At 40.6% G+C, this 17,566-nt stretch overlaps 1 protein-coding gene across 5 annotated transcripts in view; it reads right to left on the bottom strand.

Moving 5' to 3' along the window:
- Window positions 1-17,566, bottom strand: part of HELQ (helicase, POLQ like) — a 43,049-nt gene that overhangs the window by 16,782 nt on the left and 8,701 nt on the right. For 4 of the 5 annotated variants that reach the window (XM_080646918.1, XM_080646917.1, XM_080646916.1 and 1 more), the window contains 6 exons: window positions 12,504-12,601; window positions 11,271-11,369; window positions 9,448-9,593; window positions 6,735-6,974; window positions 2,698-2,839; window positions 2,234-2,338 (listed from right to left, as the gene is read on the bottom strand). In XM_080646918.1, coding sequence (XP_080503044.1) covers window positions 2,234-2,338; window positions 2,698-2,839; window positions 6,735-6,974; window positions 9,448-9,593; window positions 11,271-11,369; window positions 12,504-12,601 — 830 coding nt within the window. Of the gene's footprint in view, window positions 1-2,233; window positions 2,339-2,697; window positions 2,840-6,734; window positions 6,975-9,447; window positions 9,594-11,270; window positions 11,370-12,503; window positions 12,602-17,566 lie in introns of those variants that run through there. The other variant, XR_013959334.1, reaches the window with a different exon arrangement.

Raw genomic sequence — 17,566 nt, 5'->3', positions numbered from 1 at the left:
TCTTCAGTTAAGGCATATAAGTATACATTTATCACTCATTTATCAAATCTATGTGCATGCTATAGGTAAGGAAGTAAGTTGAACACTATACTTTCTAGGAGTAAGAAATAATTTTATTATTCTACATAATAAAGAGGTAATATGCAAATTGCCCTTCATTCCAACACACCAGATGGCTGCCCCCAAGTGGTCAAAGATGGCCGACCCATGTGGACACAAGATGGCCAGCAGGGGAAGGCAGTTGGGAGGGACCAGGCCAGCAGGGAAGAGCAGTTAGGGGGGACCAGGCCTGCAGGAGAGGGCAGTTGGTGGGAACCAGGCCTGCAAGGGAGGGCAATTGTGGGAGATCAGGCCAACAGGGGAGGGCAGTTGGGGAGGACCAGGCCTGCAGGGGAGGATAGTTAGGGGCAACCAGGCTGGCAGGGGAGGGCAGTTAGGGGCAACCAGGCCTGCAGGGGAGGGCAGTTAGGGGCAACCAGGCCTACAGGGGAGGGCAGTTGGGGAGGACCAGGCCTGCAGGGGAGGATAGTTAGGGGCAACCAGGCATGCAGGGGAGGACAGTTAGGGGCGACCAGGCCAGCAGGGGAGGACAGTTAGGGGCGACCAGGCCAGCAGGGGAGGGCAGTTAGGGGTGAACTGCATACCCTGGGCTATGAACTGCATACCCTGGTCCATGAACTGCCCTCCCCTGCAGGCCCGGTGGGATCGGGCCTAAACGGGCAGTCGGAAATCCCTCAAGGGGTCCCAGATTGGAGAGGGTGCAGGCTAGGCTGAGGGACACCCCTCCCCCCATGCACGAATTTCATACACCGGGCCTCTAGTAATTTTATATTAGGCAATTTCAATGATATCAGTATGTTATACTAAAATATAGTCAGTCAATAAGCATGTTTCTCTCTCACAATTCTGATAATATTTCAAATGGAAAACTTAAGCAATCATTTCATATTAAACCAATATAAGGGATAACAAAAAATATTATAGAGCACTGACATTTCTTATTCCTTCTTCTCTTAATATAGTAGTCAATTAGGCTAAAGTTGCACTTTTAAGATATTCTATTCTAGAACTGATACTCAGTTTGTAGATTATCAATGTACTTCGTTTCTATATTGTTTTCTACTTGGTTAATTACAGTTAACACTGGGGATTAAAAAAAAAATAACATTTATTTGATCCTTCTAGCTACCACCATGTTCACTTTCTACCCCTCTGTGAAAAATCTTTAGACATAGTGATTGAAACCCACTGGGATAGCCTCTGCCTCTGGCCTCCACAGCCTCTCAAAGATGGATTCTCCACTGTTGCCACAACCTGGAAGTTCAACCATACCCAATTCCATAGTCAATCCATTAATGAATTCAAGCATTTACTGACACACAACCACATGCCAGGCACTGTGTTAGGCACTGAGATTCAGTGACATGAAAATAAATGTGGACCCTGCTTTCACAGGGCTTACATTCCAGTGGGGCACAGTGTGTGGTTCCATGGAGTACACAAGACTGACTGGATTCAGTGGCACAGGGAGGCTTTCATGAGAAAGTGATGGTTAAGTGAAAATCTGAAGGCTGGGTGGGAGTTAACTAGACAAAGTTGTGGGTGACTACAGACTGCATGAAAGGTTAAGAGCACTGGTTTTGTATTTAGACAAAGCTGAATTCAAACCTTGACTTTGCCACTTTGTGGTGGAGTAACATTGGGCACAAAGTTAAAATTTACTTAAGAATAATTCTAAAAAGGAAGTTTAACTCGGGAGTAAGCTTAAAAAAGAGAGCTAATTTCTAATCTTAGTAAAAGAGTATTTTCCTGTCATGCCTTTTTTTTAATGTTTTTAAATTTTCTACCTGATAAAGGCTATAGTTATCTCATAAATGTTTAAAATACCTAGAATGGTCACAGGACTATAGGTGAACCTTACTCTTAACAAGGGCAGAAATGTTGGATTATTCCATATCAGGATCTGTTTCTTCACAGCAACTTGTGTATCCATAGTATCCACCAAACTCTAATACTTGTAACTGATGCCCAGTTATGATGTTGATTTCTCATATTTCTTATAACTCAAAAATTAAAAATGGACATATAAATCCAGATTCAGATCAGGTCACAGACTGTTCTTTTCCACATCAAATTAAAGTTAACATTTTTTTCATACTTTACAGTTTTCATAACTATTTAACCTCTATTATCTTAGGTAACAGTAAAATGATTTTAAAATATTAAAATATACCTTCAAACCGATTAATGAGAGAAACAAAGTTTGGATTCCCTTGGTGCATTCTTGAACAAGATGGCTGTAGCAGTTTTCCAATGGTCTGCTTATTAACTCCAATGCCTACAAAAGTTAAAGCAGTATTAAGTTTTGTATTATTATAAAGAATAAATGGTGTTTTATATAAAATTTTTTGCATATCTTGTGGAGGCAGGGTAAGATAACGAAAACACAAAGACAAAAAAAAAGAGTGTACAGTTGTGCTCATGAAAATAGAAGATAATTAAGAAACATGCTTTTCATTGTTTGTCTAAAATGCAAAAAGTATTCAAACTACTCTTTCTAACTTTTAATCCCAGAGAAGGAAACATTATTTAAAGAAATATTAATAATTAATTTTTAAAAGATGCTCTCATAAAAGTGGTAGGCCAAAGTCCAAAAAAAAGACAAAACAACCAACTAACAACTGGACTGAGTGTTACCTGCTGCTTGTCTTTTTCTTGCAATATAAGGATGCTCTCCCCAGCAGAATCGATTCCAGCACGGCCAGCTCTGCCAATCATCTGTTTATACTGACTTCTCTTTAAAAATTCCTTAGCAACATAGGGGGCTCTCAAAATAACTCTATGAAATGGATAAAATTAATTAAAAGTTATATTCCACTTATAGCAATAGCACCTATTTTTTAAATTCTTAATTTCATTATACCTATGTAATATTAAATTTAATGACATATTAACTTAAAATAATAGAAAACTAGTATTTACCAAAAATCTATGATGTCCTAGGTTCTTTATGTACATTATCTGTAATTCTTACAAAACTCCTTGTAATAATATATATATATTTTAACAAGGAGCTAATTGGCTTATCTCAACCCACAAAATTAGTAATTACCAGAAACATAATTTGAACTTAAGTCCATCTAGCTGCAAAGCTTATGACAAATCCACTTCAGCAATAGTGTTTTTATTTTATACTCCATAAATGAAAACTCTCACCATGTACCACCAACATATGCAAATTTACTGATGAATTTATATTATTGTCAACTATATAAAATTGCAGATTTCAACTGTTTTTGACCTATAAACAAGCTGGTTTCATCCTGCTCATTTATATAAAGGTCTGTAGCCAGCTTTCCTGTTAAAAGATGAGAGAAAAATCTATGGTATCCTATCTAATAAAAGAGTAATGTGCAAATTGACCATCACTCCAACACACAAGATGGCTGCACCCATGTGGATACAAGATGGCCACCACAAGATGGCCAGCAGGGGAGGGCAGTTGGGAGGGACCAGGCCTGCAAGGGAGGGCAGTTGGGGGTGATCAAGCCTGCAGGGGAGGGCAGTTAGGGGTGACCAGGCTGGCAGAGGAGAGAAGTTGGGGGCAATGGGCCTGCATGGAAGGGCAGTTGGGGGGGACCAGGCCTGCAGGGGAGGGCAGTTAGGGGTGACCAGGCCTGCAGGGGAAGACAGTTCGGGGCAAACAGGCTGGCAGGGGAGCAGTTAGGCATCAATCAGGCTGGCAGGGGAGTAGTTAGGGGGTGATCAGGCTGGCAGGCAGAAGCGGTTAGGGGCAATCAGGAAGTCAGGCAGGCGAGCACTTGGGAGCCAGCAGTCCTGGATTGTGAGAGGGATGTCCGACTGCCCGTTTAGGCCCGATCCTACCAGGATCCTACGGGTAGTCGGACATCCCTTGAGGGGTCCCAGATTGGAGAGGGTGCAGGCTGGGCTGAGGGACACCTTCGCCTCGTGCACGAATTTCGTGCACCGGGTCTCTAGTTTATCTATACTGATTAACCACCTCCTTTATTTATAAATCTCAATGAACAGCAAAGATTAACACTTGAAAAAAAAACTAATGACAAATCAATAAAATATATTTAAAAAAAAAAAAAACTAATGACATAACAGAAAAACAAGAACATAAAAAAAAAGTCTGATAGAAGCAGATAATACAAAACTTAAAGAACTTAAATTCTAATAAGTATCTATTGAAAATCCTCGAGAGTATTGTATTCAAAATATGACAGCAGACTTTATTGAATAAAAGAGCGATAAAAGAAGAGAGTTCTTGGAAATTAAGAAAAAATTTTTAAGTTCATTAAGTTCAAAATTTTTAAGTACAATTTTAGTTAATTGCAACATACATACATGAGGCAGAATAAGAGGATATATAAATGGCAAGACTCATGTACAAGAGAATATAATTATTAATTCTACAATGACAGAAAAACATTTTCATTACAACTGCTAACAGTTGGAATAAGAAAAATAGAATAGATGTGGGGAGAGGCAATGGTAAGATATGTACACATATAATACCTTAATAAAAAATATGTAAAAAAAAATAGAATATATATATATATATACACACACATATATATATATGTGTATGTATGTATATATATATATATATATGTGTATGTATGTATATATATATATATACTAGAGGCCCAGTGCATGAATTCGTGCACCAGTGGGGTCCCTCGGCCTGGCCTGTGAGATCGGGCTGAAACCAGCTTTCCAATATCTCCCAAGGGGTCCCAGATTGCAAGAGAGTGCAAGCCAGGCCAAGGGACCCCACCGGTACACGATCGGGGCTGGGGAGAGACATGGGAGGTTGGCCAGCCAGGGAGGGACTGCAGAAGGGCTTCAGGGTGTGTCCAGCCCATCTCGCTCGGTCCCGATCGGCTGGACCCCAGCAGCAAGCTAACCTACCAGTTGGAGCATCTGTCCCCTGGTAGTCAGTGCATGTCATAGCAACTGGTCGACTGTCTGCCTCCTGGTGGTCAGTGCACATCATAGCGAGCAATTTAGTGGCCTTAACATATCATTAGCATATTACGCTTTGATTAGTTGAATGGACAACTGGATGACTGGACACTTAGCATATTAGGCTTTTATTATATAGGATAACTTCCTATTTTTTTCAAAAACTAAATAACAGAGGTTGCAAATAAAAGAATGGAAAAAGATATACTTAGCAAAAATAATGTAGTCCTCATATTCAAAGAAAAATCACTAAGTTAGAAAACTTACATTGATAGAAGGTATAATTCAACAATAAGATAGTTGGAGAAGCCCGGCTGGCATGGCTCAGTGGTTGAGTGTTGGTCTATGAACCAGGAGGTCATGGTTTGATTCCTGGTCAGGGCATATGCCCAGGTTGTGGGTTCAATCCCCAATGGGGGGTGTGCAGGAGGCAGCTGCTCAATGATTCTCATCATTGATGTTTCTATCTCTCCCTCTCCCTTCCTCTCTGAAATCAATAATATGTATATATTTGGAGTAAACCTTTTTTGTTTTTAATCCTCATCCAAAGAGTCAGGATATTTTTTCCATTGATTTTTAGAGACAGTGGAAGGGAGGGGCAGAGAAAGAGGGAGAGAGAGAGAAAGAGAAACATCGATGTGACAGACACACATAAATTGGCTGCCTCACACACGCACCTTGACCGGGGGTGGGATGGGACCTGCAACCGAGGTATAGCTCTTGACTGGGAATTGGACCTGCAACCCATCAGTGGGCATGCTGCTGCTCTAACCACTAAACCATGCTCACCAGGGCAGGCCAGGGCTGGAATACACCTTTTTATACCTAAATAGTTTTGAAACATAAGCACTTCTAGAATGCAAAAAGGGGAAATAGACAACTTCACAATGAAAATGGGAGACTAACACACCTCTCTGAAATTGACAGATTAAGGAATCACAAAGAGTAAGAATATAAAGGAGCTTGTAACATGATTAATAACTGTGATCTCATTGAGATACAGAAAACTGCACACTCAAAAGGAATCACATATTTTTTTTAACACTCATGGATGCTTTATAAAAATTGACCATTTGTTTGGAAAATTTTTTAAAGTCACAAATTCTAAAGAACAGAAATCAACTATGCAGGCCACAGCTTTAGTAATACTAATAACTGAAAAGGTAATCAATGATCTACTCTAAAAAAGATACTAGACTCAAAAGTCTTTATGGATGAGTTCTCTACAAGGAAATACCTATGTGAAATAATCTCTTTCATAAGATAAAAAATGGTGGAAAGCTTTCCAACTGTTTCTACCCAAGCAGGATAATAAACCTTGACATCAAAACCAGATTGGTCCCATGTACCAAAAGGTTGCCCAGATTATGGGCTCAATCCCCAGTAGGGGGTGTGCTTAGGACGCAGCCGATCAATGTTTCTCTCTCATCATTGATGTTTCTCCCTCTCTCCCTTCTCCTTCCTCTCTCTCTGGAATCAATAAAAACATATTACAAAACAAAACCAGATTTCGAGAGCACAAAAGGAAGAAGGAATTTTAATACCAGGGAAGCTACTAATATTGTTTTTCATTAAATATTTAAGGAAATAAACCAAAGGATCAACTCAGCAAATACTTAAAATAAAACAAAACAAAAAACACAATAAATTCTCACCCACTACCAAGAAAGGATAAAACAACGAAACTAGTAAGCTAGGAATTGAAAAGTTTTGAGCCTAAGCAACAGTGACTTATATCTCACCTTCGAGCTGGTAGGTTAACACCTGCTGCTAGGGTGGATGTGCAGGTTAAAAGGCAGAGAACTCCTGTGGAATAGGCTTCCTCCAAGAGCTTCCTTTCATCACTCGTTAAACCACTATGGTGATAAGCAACTCCTAACGGGATAGTGCGCTTTAAAACAGGACACAAGTTGCCACTGCAGATACTCTTCAAGTTCTTAATTACCTCCTGTTTTTCTTTTTCCCTGTGTTTCAGATAGTCCCTAGGAAAAAAGATGTTAGAAATATGAATCCTGATCTTATAGTGACAAGGTACTTATACTTTTGATTTCAGTCAATGCATGTAAATATTCTTTTAAAAATATTAACTTTAGTGATATAAGTACATAAAATGTTCTTAGAATTTTGATTCTGATTTCACAATTAGGCAGTCTCTTTCAACCTTTTTGTGTGGATCACAGAGCACTGTGAAAATTTGAATAAAGCTAAGAAAAATCACACAAATCTATATATATAAAAGCCTACACGACTGGAATGACTGTCGCTATGACGCTCAATGCAGGAGCGTCAGTGTGCTTTCACAGTCAATCTCCCTCCACCGGCCAACCTCCCATGGTCCCTCCCCCTGGCTGATAGACCCCAGGCTGGGATGGGGAACCGGGGATGGGTAGCGGTGGCCAAGGCCCCTCTCCCAAGGGGGCCAGGGGCCGGCTCCCTCCTTGGGTCTGGTGACCAACCTCCTGTGCCCCGTCCCTCCCCCCGGCTGGCAGGCTCCGATTGGCCCGCTGCCCACCCACTGCAGTGGTAGCACGGCAGTGAGAGGAGGAGGAGGGGGGGCGGCAGGGAACCGTGCAGTGGTGGGGCACCGACGATGGCAGCATCGGCATCTGGCATCTGTTCCTTTCGTGCCTGGCCCGGCGATCATCACCTCCTCTCTGGCCTGGCCCTGATTGGCCTGGCCCCGATCAGCCCTGATTGCAGGCCAGGCCTAGGGACCCCACCTGTACACAAATTTAGTGCACCGGGCCTCTAGTATTCACATAAACACAATATTGTACATTTAATATCAGAGGGTTCATCAGCTTCCTGAAGTTCATTCCTGTACTTCCTATGAATCCATGGATAGATACCAGGTTTAGAGCCCTGCTCTAAATGTTAATTTTTTTCACTAGATCATATAGCTTTATTGAAAATGATTTATTTTATTTTAAGTCATAAATTCTCTTCTCTTAAGATGGAAACATATATTGTTAAATCATCCACACTATATGACTGTCCGGACACTAACATTTTAGAAACTTCAATATTATCTTACAATGTCTCTATGTCTAGAAGCACCTGTTATTTTAAGAAAAGAAAGGAAAACTGTGTAGAAACAACTACCAAATGGCTGTAAAGCAACAACTTCTAAATACCAGTAGCACATATCATCCAAAATATAAATAAAATACACACAGCCCTGTGTTATTTTGGTCTGTTTCATGGAAAGAATAGAAAGCTCTGGCTGGTGTTCACTGAAAAACACCAGTAATTGCATAAGAAGTTGAGAAATGGAGGCAAAGAGACAAAAGAAGAACAATGAAGAACTGGGAAGAAAATGGTCAAGAGTCATCAATGCAAAAATTAGAAGTGACAGCTCAGTAGGGAAGCAGAGGACTTTCTGCTGCTCTTTGCCAGCCAGTGTTCAAGATCCTGAGAAGGATGTATAGGATAAACACTTCTCAAGGAATTAAGTCTTATAAGCAGTGAGAATATGGGTAATCAGCATATAATTTTAGAGAAGGAAGGTATTATTTATAATTGACCAGAGAAGATATGATTGTATGAAGAATGGTTGTGGGAGAACTTGAGATCTGAGCTGGGTCTTGAAGAACAGGTGTTGGAAAGGTGGCAATGAAGGGGCAGGGAAGTGCATTCTTGGCAGAGGGTAAAGCATTATCAAAGGCTTGAAAATGGGAAGTTCAAGGCATAAACAAAGAAGAGAAGTAGTCCAGTTTGGATGAACCACAGAGTGAATGAAGAGTAGGAGAAATAAGAATGGAAAAGTAAGTTAAGTCAAATTTTAGCCTGAATTCTAGCTGAGAAGCACTGAGATATCATTTTTAGGGAGATTTATGACCAGAGCTTTAGCTATTGTCAGGAAATAGTGAAAAAGATGAAGGGATTAAGAAGTACAAATTGGTAGTTACAAAATAGTCATGGGGATGTAAAGCACAGCACAGGGAATATAGTTAATAATATTCTAATAACTCTACCCAGCTAGTGTGGCTCGGTGCTTGAGTGTCGACCTATGAACCAAGAGGTCACTGGTTCAATTCCTGGTCAGGGCACATGCCCGGGCTGTGGGCTCGATCCCCCGTAGGGGATGTGCAGGAGGTAGCCGATAGATGTATCTCTCTCTCCCTCTTCCTTCCTCTTTCTCTAAAATCAATATAAAACATATTAAGAAAAAAAAAGTTCCCTATTCACTGTGTAGCCAGGGTTGAGAATCATTGATAGAAGCCAGTGTATTAGCATTCTCTTACATGTAGCCTTGAAATTTTTCTCTGGCTATTTCACATATGTGAATTTCATAGTTAAACTTCCTTCAAGGTCAAGGCCTTTAGAATCAGGTGGAATAACTTAAAACAATGTTCTGCAAGAAGTAATCAGTGCTCGTTGAATAAACAGACTACAGAACATGCAAATTATGACAAAAATAAAACAGAACAAAGTATTTTTAAAAGATTAACATACTTGCTTAAAAATTTGCATATCATTTCTGCTACATTTTCACAGTTCTTCTTAGTGGGACAAAAAACTAAGCAGGAATTATTGGGAATAACTTCTGTCACCAATGCTACCAAGTGATCAGGATCCATCTTTTTCAGAGCATCAGAATACTGTATAACAAGACATAGCAACAAGGTAGTTAGCAATGATAAAAGCTTTGAAAGGTAAGTAAATCAACCATAATTTGAAGTTCTGATTTAGTAAATCTGATCATTTAAAAGAAAAAATGAAACCTATATTACATATCAAAATGTTAAGTCTCACCTTTCTCTTATGGTATTAGGATTTTGTGAGGTATATTTGGTTTTAAATTAAAGAAGTGAAAACACTAATGCTATTAATAATCACTGCATGCCCATCTTCACCAAAGCAGTACAAAATATGTCCAGAGAAACACAGATTGATCCTAATAATAGTCAAAGGACTGTGCAAATAAGATATATCTTTATTATTACTAGTTTTTAAAAATATAGATTCAATCATATACTACAGTACATTTTTAGAAATAAAAAATTTATTCATCAAGCAGATACAAGGAACTCAAAGAACATGAAAAATGTAAAGTTATTTAAAATATCACTTCCTTTGACTTTCTGAAACTATGAATTAGAATTCATAGAATTCTAAAACTGCAGTAAAATCCTTTTCTCCCCTTTTTATTATCCTTCATATATTATAGAACATTAACATAGTACACATTAACATTTTCATACACCAATGTCTGAATTAAATAGCCCACAAATGTTTCTTTTTGCTGTTGTTGATAAATGAATAAACACTTAAGGGAGAGGTCTGCAAATTTTCTTGGTTCATGGAGGCCCCAGGCTAAGAAAATTACCATTTTTATTTACTAGTATTGGGGAGCTAGGTCTAAACAACCTAATAAGTATATATTTCCTTGCAACTTAGTAGTTGTCTGCATAAATAATATACATCAGGTGAATAAAAAAAAATGTTTAGTCTGCAGGTGTGGCTCAGAGGTTGAACATTGACCTATGCACCAGGAGGTCACAGTTCAATTCCTTATTAGGGCACATGCCTGGGTTGCAGGCTCAATCCCTTCTGGGGGCATGCATGAGGTAGCTGAGCAATGATTCTTTCTCATCATTGATGTTTCTATCCCTTTCTCCCTCTCCCTTCCTCTCTGAAGTCAATAAATATAAATATATATAAATATATACTAGTATATATATATTTTAATCTTTATTGTTGAGAGTATTACATATGTCCCCGTTTTTACCCCATTGATCTCTCCCATCCCCCTCCATCCCCCCAGGCCTTCACCACCCTACTGTCTGTGTCTATGGGTTATGCATATAGGCATATGAGTTCATTGGTTGATCTCTTCCCCCCCACCCCCACCCTCCCCTGCCTTCCCTCTGAGGTTTTTAAAAAATGTGTATGTAAACCTTAAATAACCACAATGGCCCACTAATGGGATGTGTGAACAGCTGGACACTGCAGTATTCTGAAGCTTGGAATTGTAGTTATTACCCTTATTTCCTGTCCCATATTGATTTTCACATGGTTTTTGCTTATAGTAACTGCAAAAAAACCCATCTTCACAAAGATATATTATAGAAAGGAATGTAGTGTTATCTAATGTTGAAAATAGAAAATAACTACCTTGAACCAGTAGTTTGTATGGTGTCCAAGAGATTTCAAGCATCAGAGATTTCTCTTAAAAATTTAAAATATTCCATGGGACTCATGTGAATGCTCTGTGGTGCCCTAGGACACTGGGCACAAAGTCTGGGAATCTCAGGTTCAGGGGTTATTAACATTACCTTATAATTAAGGAGACGTGAAAAAGTCATGCCATTTTCAGCTTTGCTGTCAACCTCATATATTGCATCATTTATTTTCAGATATTCTTTTAATTCAACCTTAAATTAAAGGGACATTTGCAATTAATAACACATACAAATTCCTTTTTTTAGAGTTACAAATTTCGTAAAATATGTTGTAAAAAATACCTATACAAATATTTTAGCTTTTCTATGGTCTGTATGTAAAAACATGCTTTAACTTAAAAGTACTTTCTTTACCATTTCTTTTTTTTAAGTCTCTTTTTGCTTGTAAGTAAAAATAGGGATTAATATCCTTAAAATATACTTTTGAATTGAATAGCTACATATCTAAACAGAAACCAAACACTTATTTTTCACAAGAAGTACAAATGAGTTAAATGTTCACACTCTTTATCTTTTATTAAGGAGTTATTTGTGTTTTTCCTCAAGATCTAAAACTTTCTGTTTCATTAGTCATCAGTTTTCAATCTAACTACCACATTATTTTTAATTTAAGTATTTGTAGACAAAAAGTTTGTAAATATAGTTTATTGCATTTTCAAAAGAATAGTACCTAATTTGACAATTAAGGTAATGAAATATCTTTCAAATTTTTCATATATGATGCAAATATAAAAACTTCAAATTAAAATTTGGCAATTCTTAAAAATCATTTTCTGAAAACCCATTCAAAGACAGAACATGAACACTAGCACTGCAGACAGATACATTTATTTACTTTCTTCAAGCATTTTGGGAATACCATTATTGGGGAGTTTAAATTTAAATCTATGTGAAACCTAGATTTATTTAAAGAGCATTATAACCACCAAGTGTAAATATTTTAACTTTTAAGATAACTTTTTTAATGTGCTAATAGTTCAAAACATAAATCACTAAATTTTGACTGAATGAAAACTTTTACCTTATAGAATAAGAAGTGGACAAATAGAATGTGTCTGGAAATTTTCATTCAATAAATATTCATTATTGAATATTTAGGCCAGTCACTATTCCAGGTGCTGCAGATACAGTTGTGACCCAAGCCAAGATCCCTGACCCCACAGAGTTTACATTCTCTATCAATTCATATTAGTATATAGCCATGGTGAGTGGAATTATGGCCCTTCACTACTCTATAGAATTTTTTTATATGGTACATTTGCTACTTTTGTTTCTAAGTAAGATGATACATAACAAATCACTACAGTGCAAACTTCAGGTACTTACTGGCCTGAACTGACTCGTGTAATATTCTGCTTGAAGGAATTCTTGCAGGTCTCCAACATTGTTCAAAGTTGCACTCATACCAATAATTTGAGTTGTTTCTAAAAAAAACAAAAACACCGAAGTATTGAAAAATTTTTATTATTTATCCTAATATATAAAAAGCCAGGAGCCGTCATGACCGAAACAACCAGATAGATGACTGAACAGCAGGCTGCGTGGGGTGACCAGGCTGGCAGGGGGGTTAGTGAGGGATGACCAAACGACTAAACAGCAGGCTGCATGAAGCAACCAGGCCGGCAGGGGGGCAGTGAGGGGCAACCAGGCCAGCGGCGGGGGGGAGGGGGAAGTTGGGGATGACCAGGCCAGCAGTGGCGCAGTTGGGGTGACCAGGCCATCGGTGGGGGGGGGCAGTTGAGGGTGACCAGGCCAGCAGTGGCGCAGTTGGGGTGATCAGGCCATCAGGGGGGGGCAGTTGAGGGTGACCAGGCCAGCAGGGGGGGGCAGTAAGGGGCAACCAGGCCAGCAGGGGGGGGCAGTAAGGGGCGATCAGGCAGGCAGGCAGGTGAGCAGTTAGGAGCCAGTGGTCCCAGATTGTGAGAGGGATGTCCGACTGCTGGTTTAGGCTCAATCCCTGGGATTGGGCCTAAACTGGCAGGTGGACATCCCCTGAGGGGACCCGGATTGGAGGGGGTGCCGGCTGGGCTGAGGGGACTGTCTCCCCCCGCCCTCCCCACTACACACACAAATTTCGTGCTCCAGGCCTCTAATTATATCATAACAGTAATTTTAGCAACTTTAAAAATTTAGTAATTTTTCGGTTTTAAATTTTTCCTGAGTGATTTGGGAAAGGGGTGGGGGATGGCAAGAAAAACACGAATATATTATTAAATTATTAATCTGGCAATCAAAGAATGAAACTCTTCCCATATCAAGAAGTAGGATCTTTATTAAGACTTCTAAACAACAATAATGAGTATAAAAATGTGTGTTGATGACTATCTGGACCATCATTATGAAGAGTTATGACAGGTTCCACAAGTTTGGCTATCTACAGATGTACAGTGTAGGATGCAAGACTGAATGGGAAATGAACTCTTGCCACATGAAAAGCACTTTATGCGATCTTGCAATCAGATTAATTTTACTTTACTTTAAAATAGCCGAAACCGGTTTGGCTCAGTGGATAGAGCGTCGGCCTGCGGACTGAAGGGTCCCGGGTTTGATTCCGGTCAAGGGCTTGTACCTTGGTTGCGGGCACATCCCCAGTGGGGGGTGTGCAGGAGGCAGCTGATCGATGTTTCTCTCTCATCGATGTTTCTAACTCTCTCTCCCTCTCCCTTCCTCTCTGTAAAAAATCAATAAAATATATTTAAAAAAAATAATAAATAAAATAAAATAAAATAAAGGTGGAGTGAAACTCATAAAGCTGCATGACTTCCTGGGCAGCTCAAAATTGTTGCTTTCCACAGACCAGCTATTAAATCCAAAAAAAAAACAAAAACCCAAAGAAGTCTTAGCAAATGCTTCTTCATTGCTGCTGTGTTCTGTCTTGAATTTTACACACAAAGTAGTATCTGAAAGAGGAATGTTGCCCCTTCCTACTCCATTAGAGTGGACTATGAAGCTGAAGAGGTGAGCATGTTGTCAAATCAAGGAAGGCTGTGCTAAGAAATTTGGGATTTATGTAGAAACAAAGAGAAGCTATGAAGGACTGTAAACAGTAAAATAAACTAATAGGATTTGCATTTGGGAAATATCATTCTAACTGCACTAGAGGAGATGGATTTGGTGCGGGGGATGGCAGTGATCAAGACTGAAGGCAGATGAGAGAGCTTTCTGTGGTAATCTAAGTAAGAAAGAATGAGGCATTAAGCTAAAGATTTAGTAGTAAAGAAGGACAGGAGGGAGAGAATTTAAAAAGATATTTATGAGATGGACCAGATAGGATTTGGTTGCTGACAGAATGTACAAAAGTGAAGACTGTAAGATTCTGGCTTGGTTGGCTGACAAATAGTGGCAGGAAATTCAGACTGAAGAATGGGTGTGAAGGAAATGAGTTAGACTTGGACATGGTGACTCTGAGCTGTTCACAGGATATTCAAGTAGAAGTGTCCAGCTGGGAGATGATAATACTCAGAAGAGAGCCATAAGCTGGAAATACAGAGGGGGAGCCATCACCACACAGGAAGCACTTGAAGTCCTGAGTGTGAATGAGAATTAGCAGAAACTGTATGAAGAAGGGAATAAGAGAAGAGCCTATGATGAATCTATGGTAACACCAATGTATATAATGAACATGCTTAGAATGAGGTGTCACAAGAAGGAAAAACTAAAGAGGTTCATTACATTTAAATATCTGTTAAGTATAAGGCACTGATGATAGAAAGACAAATATCAACAAGAAGCCCAGTGCACGGGTGGGGTTCCTTGGCCTGACCTGTGATTGAGCCGATCTGGGCTGCAGGAGGTTGGCCAGCTGGGGTGAGGGACTGCGGGAGGTTGGCCGGCCAGGGGTAGGGACCACAGGAGTTGGTCAGCCATGGGAGGTTGGCTGTGGGAGTGCACTGACCACCAGGGGGAAGCTCCTGCATTGAGTGTCTGCCCCCTGGTGGTCAATGCATGTCATAGCGACTGGTCGACCGGTCGTTCCAGTCGTTTGGTTGCTTAGGCTTTTATCCTATCTAATAAAAGAGTAACATGCAAATTGACCATACCTCCGCTACACCCACAAGCCACACCCACAAGCCAATCAGGAGCGAGTATGCAAATTAACCCAACCAAGATGGCTGTGGCCACAGAGCAAGCAGGAGGCTTGGGTTTCCCTGGCAATGGAGGAAGCCAAGCTTCCCGCACACCCTGGCTGGCTGTGGACTCCACTCAAGGCTACAAAGTTTCAATTATAGAAGATAAATAAATCCCAACAAAAATGGCGGCAGCCATGGAGCTGGAGAGAGCAGGAGGCTTGGGTTTCCCCGGCGATGGAGGAAGACAAGCTTCCTGGCCTGCCTTGGCCTTCACTCAAGGCTACAAAGTTTCAATTATAGAAGATAAATAAATCCCAACAAAAATGGCTGTGGCCACTGAGCAAGCAGGAGGCTTGGGTTTCCCTGGCGATGGAGGAAGCCAAGCTTTCTGCCCACCCTGGCCTGCCCTAGCCTCCGCTCAAGGCTACAAAGTTTCAATTATAGAAGATAAATAAATCCTAGATACCAGGGCCTCTGCTTGGGTCGCCAGGGGGTGTGGCCGGCCTGCAAACCACCACAGGCCCCTCGCCCAGGCCACCCCACGCCCCAAGGGAACCCCCACCCTGATCCGGGACACCCTTCAGGGCAAACCAACCAGCCCCCCACCCGTGCACCAGGCCTCTAGCCTATCTAATAAAAGAGTAATATGCAAATTGACTGTCACTCCAACACACATGATGGCTGCCCTCATATGGACACCACATGGCCGCCACAAGATGGCCAGCAGGGGAGAAACCAGGCCTACAGGGAGGGCACTTGGGGGTGATCAAGCCTGCAGGGGAGGGCAGTTAGGGGTGACCAGGCCAGCAGAGGAGGGCATTTGGGGGCGACCAGGCCAGCAGGGAAGGGCAGTTGGGGGGGACCAGGCTTGTAGGGGAGGGCAGTTAGGGGCAATCGGGCTGGCAGGGGAGCAGTTAGGCATCAATCGGGCTGACAGGGGAGTGGTTAGGGGGTGATCAAGCTGGCAGGCAGAAGCGGTTAGGGGCAATCAGGAAGGCAGGCAGGCGAGCAGTTGGGAGCCAGCAGTTTTGGATTGTGAGAGGGCTGTTGGATATTCCTCGAGGGGTCCCAGATTGGAGAGGGTGCAGGCTGGGCTGAGGGACACACACACACCCCCGTGCATGAATTTCGTGCACCAGGCCTCTAGTATATATATATATAGATAGCAAACACATGTTCATTATGTACAGGTACTATGATAGATGCTTTACAAAGATAACTCATTCCATCTTAACAGCAATTCAGTGAGAAGGTCTATTACTATCATCCATTTCTGAGGCATAAGGAAACAGAAGCACAGTTACTATAGCTTGCCCAAGGTCATGTATGTAGTTAAAAGTGAGCCAGAATTCAGTCAGGGGTGGGTGGATGGGCGGGAAGAGATTAACCAAAGCACTTGTATGCATATAAGCATAACCCATGGTCACAGATAATAGTGTGGTGAAGGTCTGGGGTGGGGGCAGGCTAGAAGGGGTTAATAGGGGAAAAAGGGGAATATCTCTAATACTTTCAACAATGAAGATTAAAAAAAAATGAGCCAGAATTTAAATTTAGTTCCAGAGTTTATCCTTAGCCACTATGCTATGCTATCTTTCCATGCTAACACAGGATCCCACTTACACAGAAATGGTAGGAAACCGAAAAGAGAATGATGTAGCAGCACTCAAAGGAAAAAAGAATGATAAGCAGTCAAATGCTGAAGTAAAATTGAGACAAGGACAGTCAGTGTACACTAGATTTGACAAGTAGGTGATCATTCTCTTTCTCTGCTTTATATTTTCCTACAGAACTTATGATTTCACACACCATATTTTCTTGTTTATCTGCTTATTGTTTTTTTTTTTAATATATTTTATTGATTTTTTACAGAGAGGAAGGGAGAGGGATAGAGAGTTAGAAACATCGATGAGAGAGAAACATCGATCAGCTGCCTCCTGCACACCCCCCACTGGGGACATGCCCGCAACCAAGGTACATGCCCTTGACCGGAATCAAACCTGGGACCTTTCAGTCCGCAGGCCGACGCTCTACCACTGAGCCAAACCGTTTTTGGCTATCTGCTTATTGTTATTTCTCTTTCATTAAAATGTTTGATGAAGGCAGAGACTTTGTTTTATTCACTGTTGTATCCTTAGCACTTAAAATAGTGCCTGGCATGTTCTCAATAAATATTTTTTTAATGAATGATTATAAAGTGCTACAATATGTCTAAATACCACTGCTATTACTTTTTTTTAAAAATAATTCTGAAGTTTGACCTTTACAATTAATAATTTTTGCATATAGAAGCTAAGGTATTGCAATAGCATATCATTCAAT

This window comes from Plecotus auritus (genome assembly GCF_963455305.1).
Source record: "Plecotus auritus genome assembly, chromosome: 1".
Classification (NCBI taxonomy): Eukaryota; Metazoa; Chordata; class Mammalia; order Chiroptera; family Vespertilionidae; genus Plecotus; species Plecotus auritus.
The sequence above is the reverse complement of the archived record's forward strand: the minus strand, read 5'-3'. Positions and strand labels throughout refer to the sequence as shown.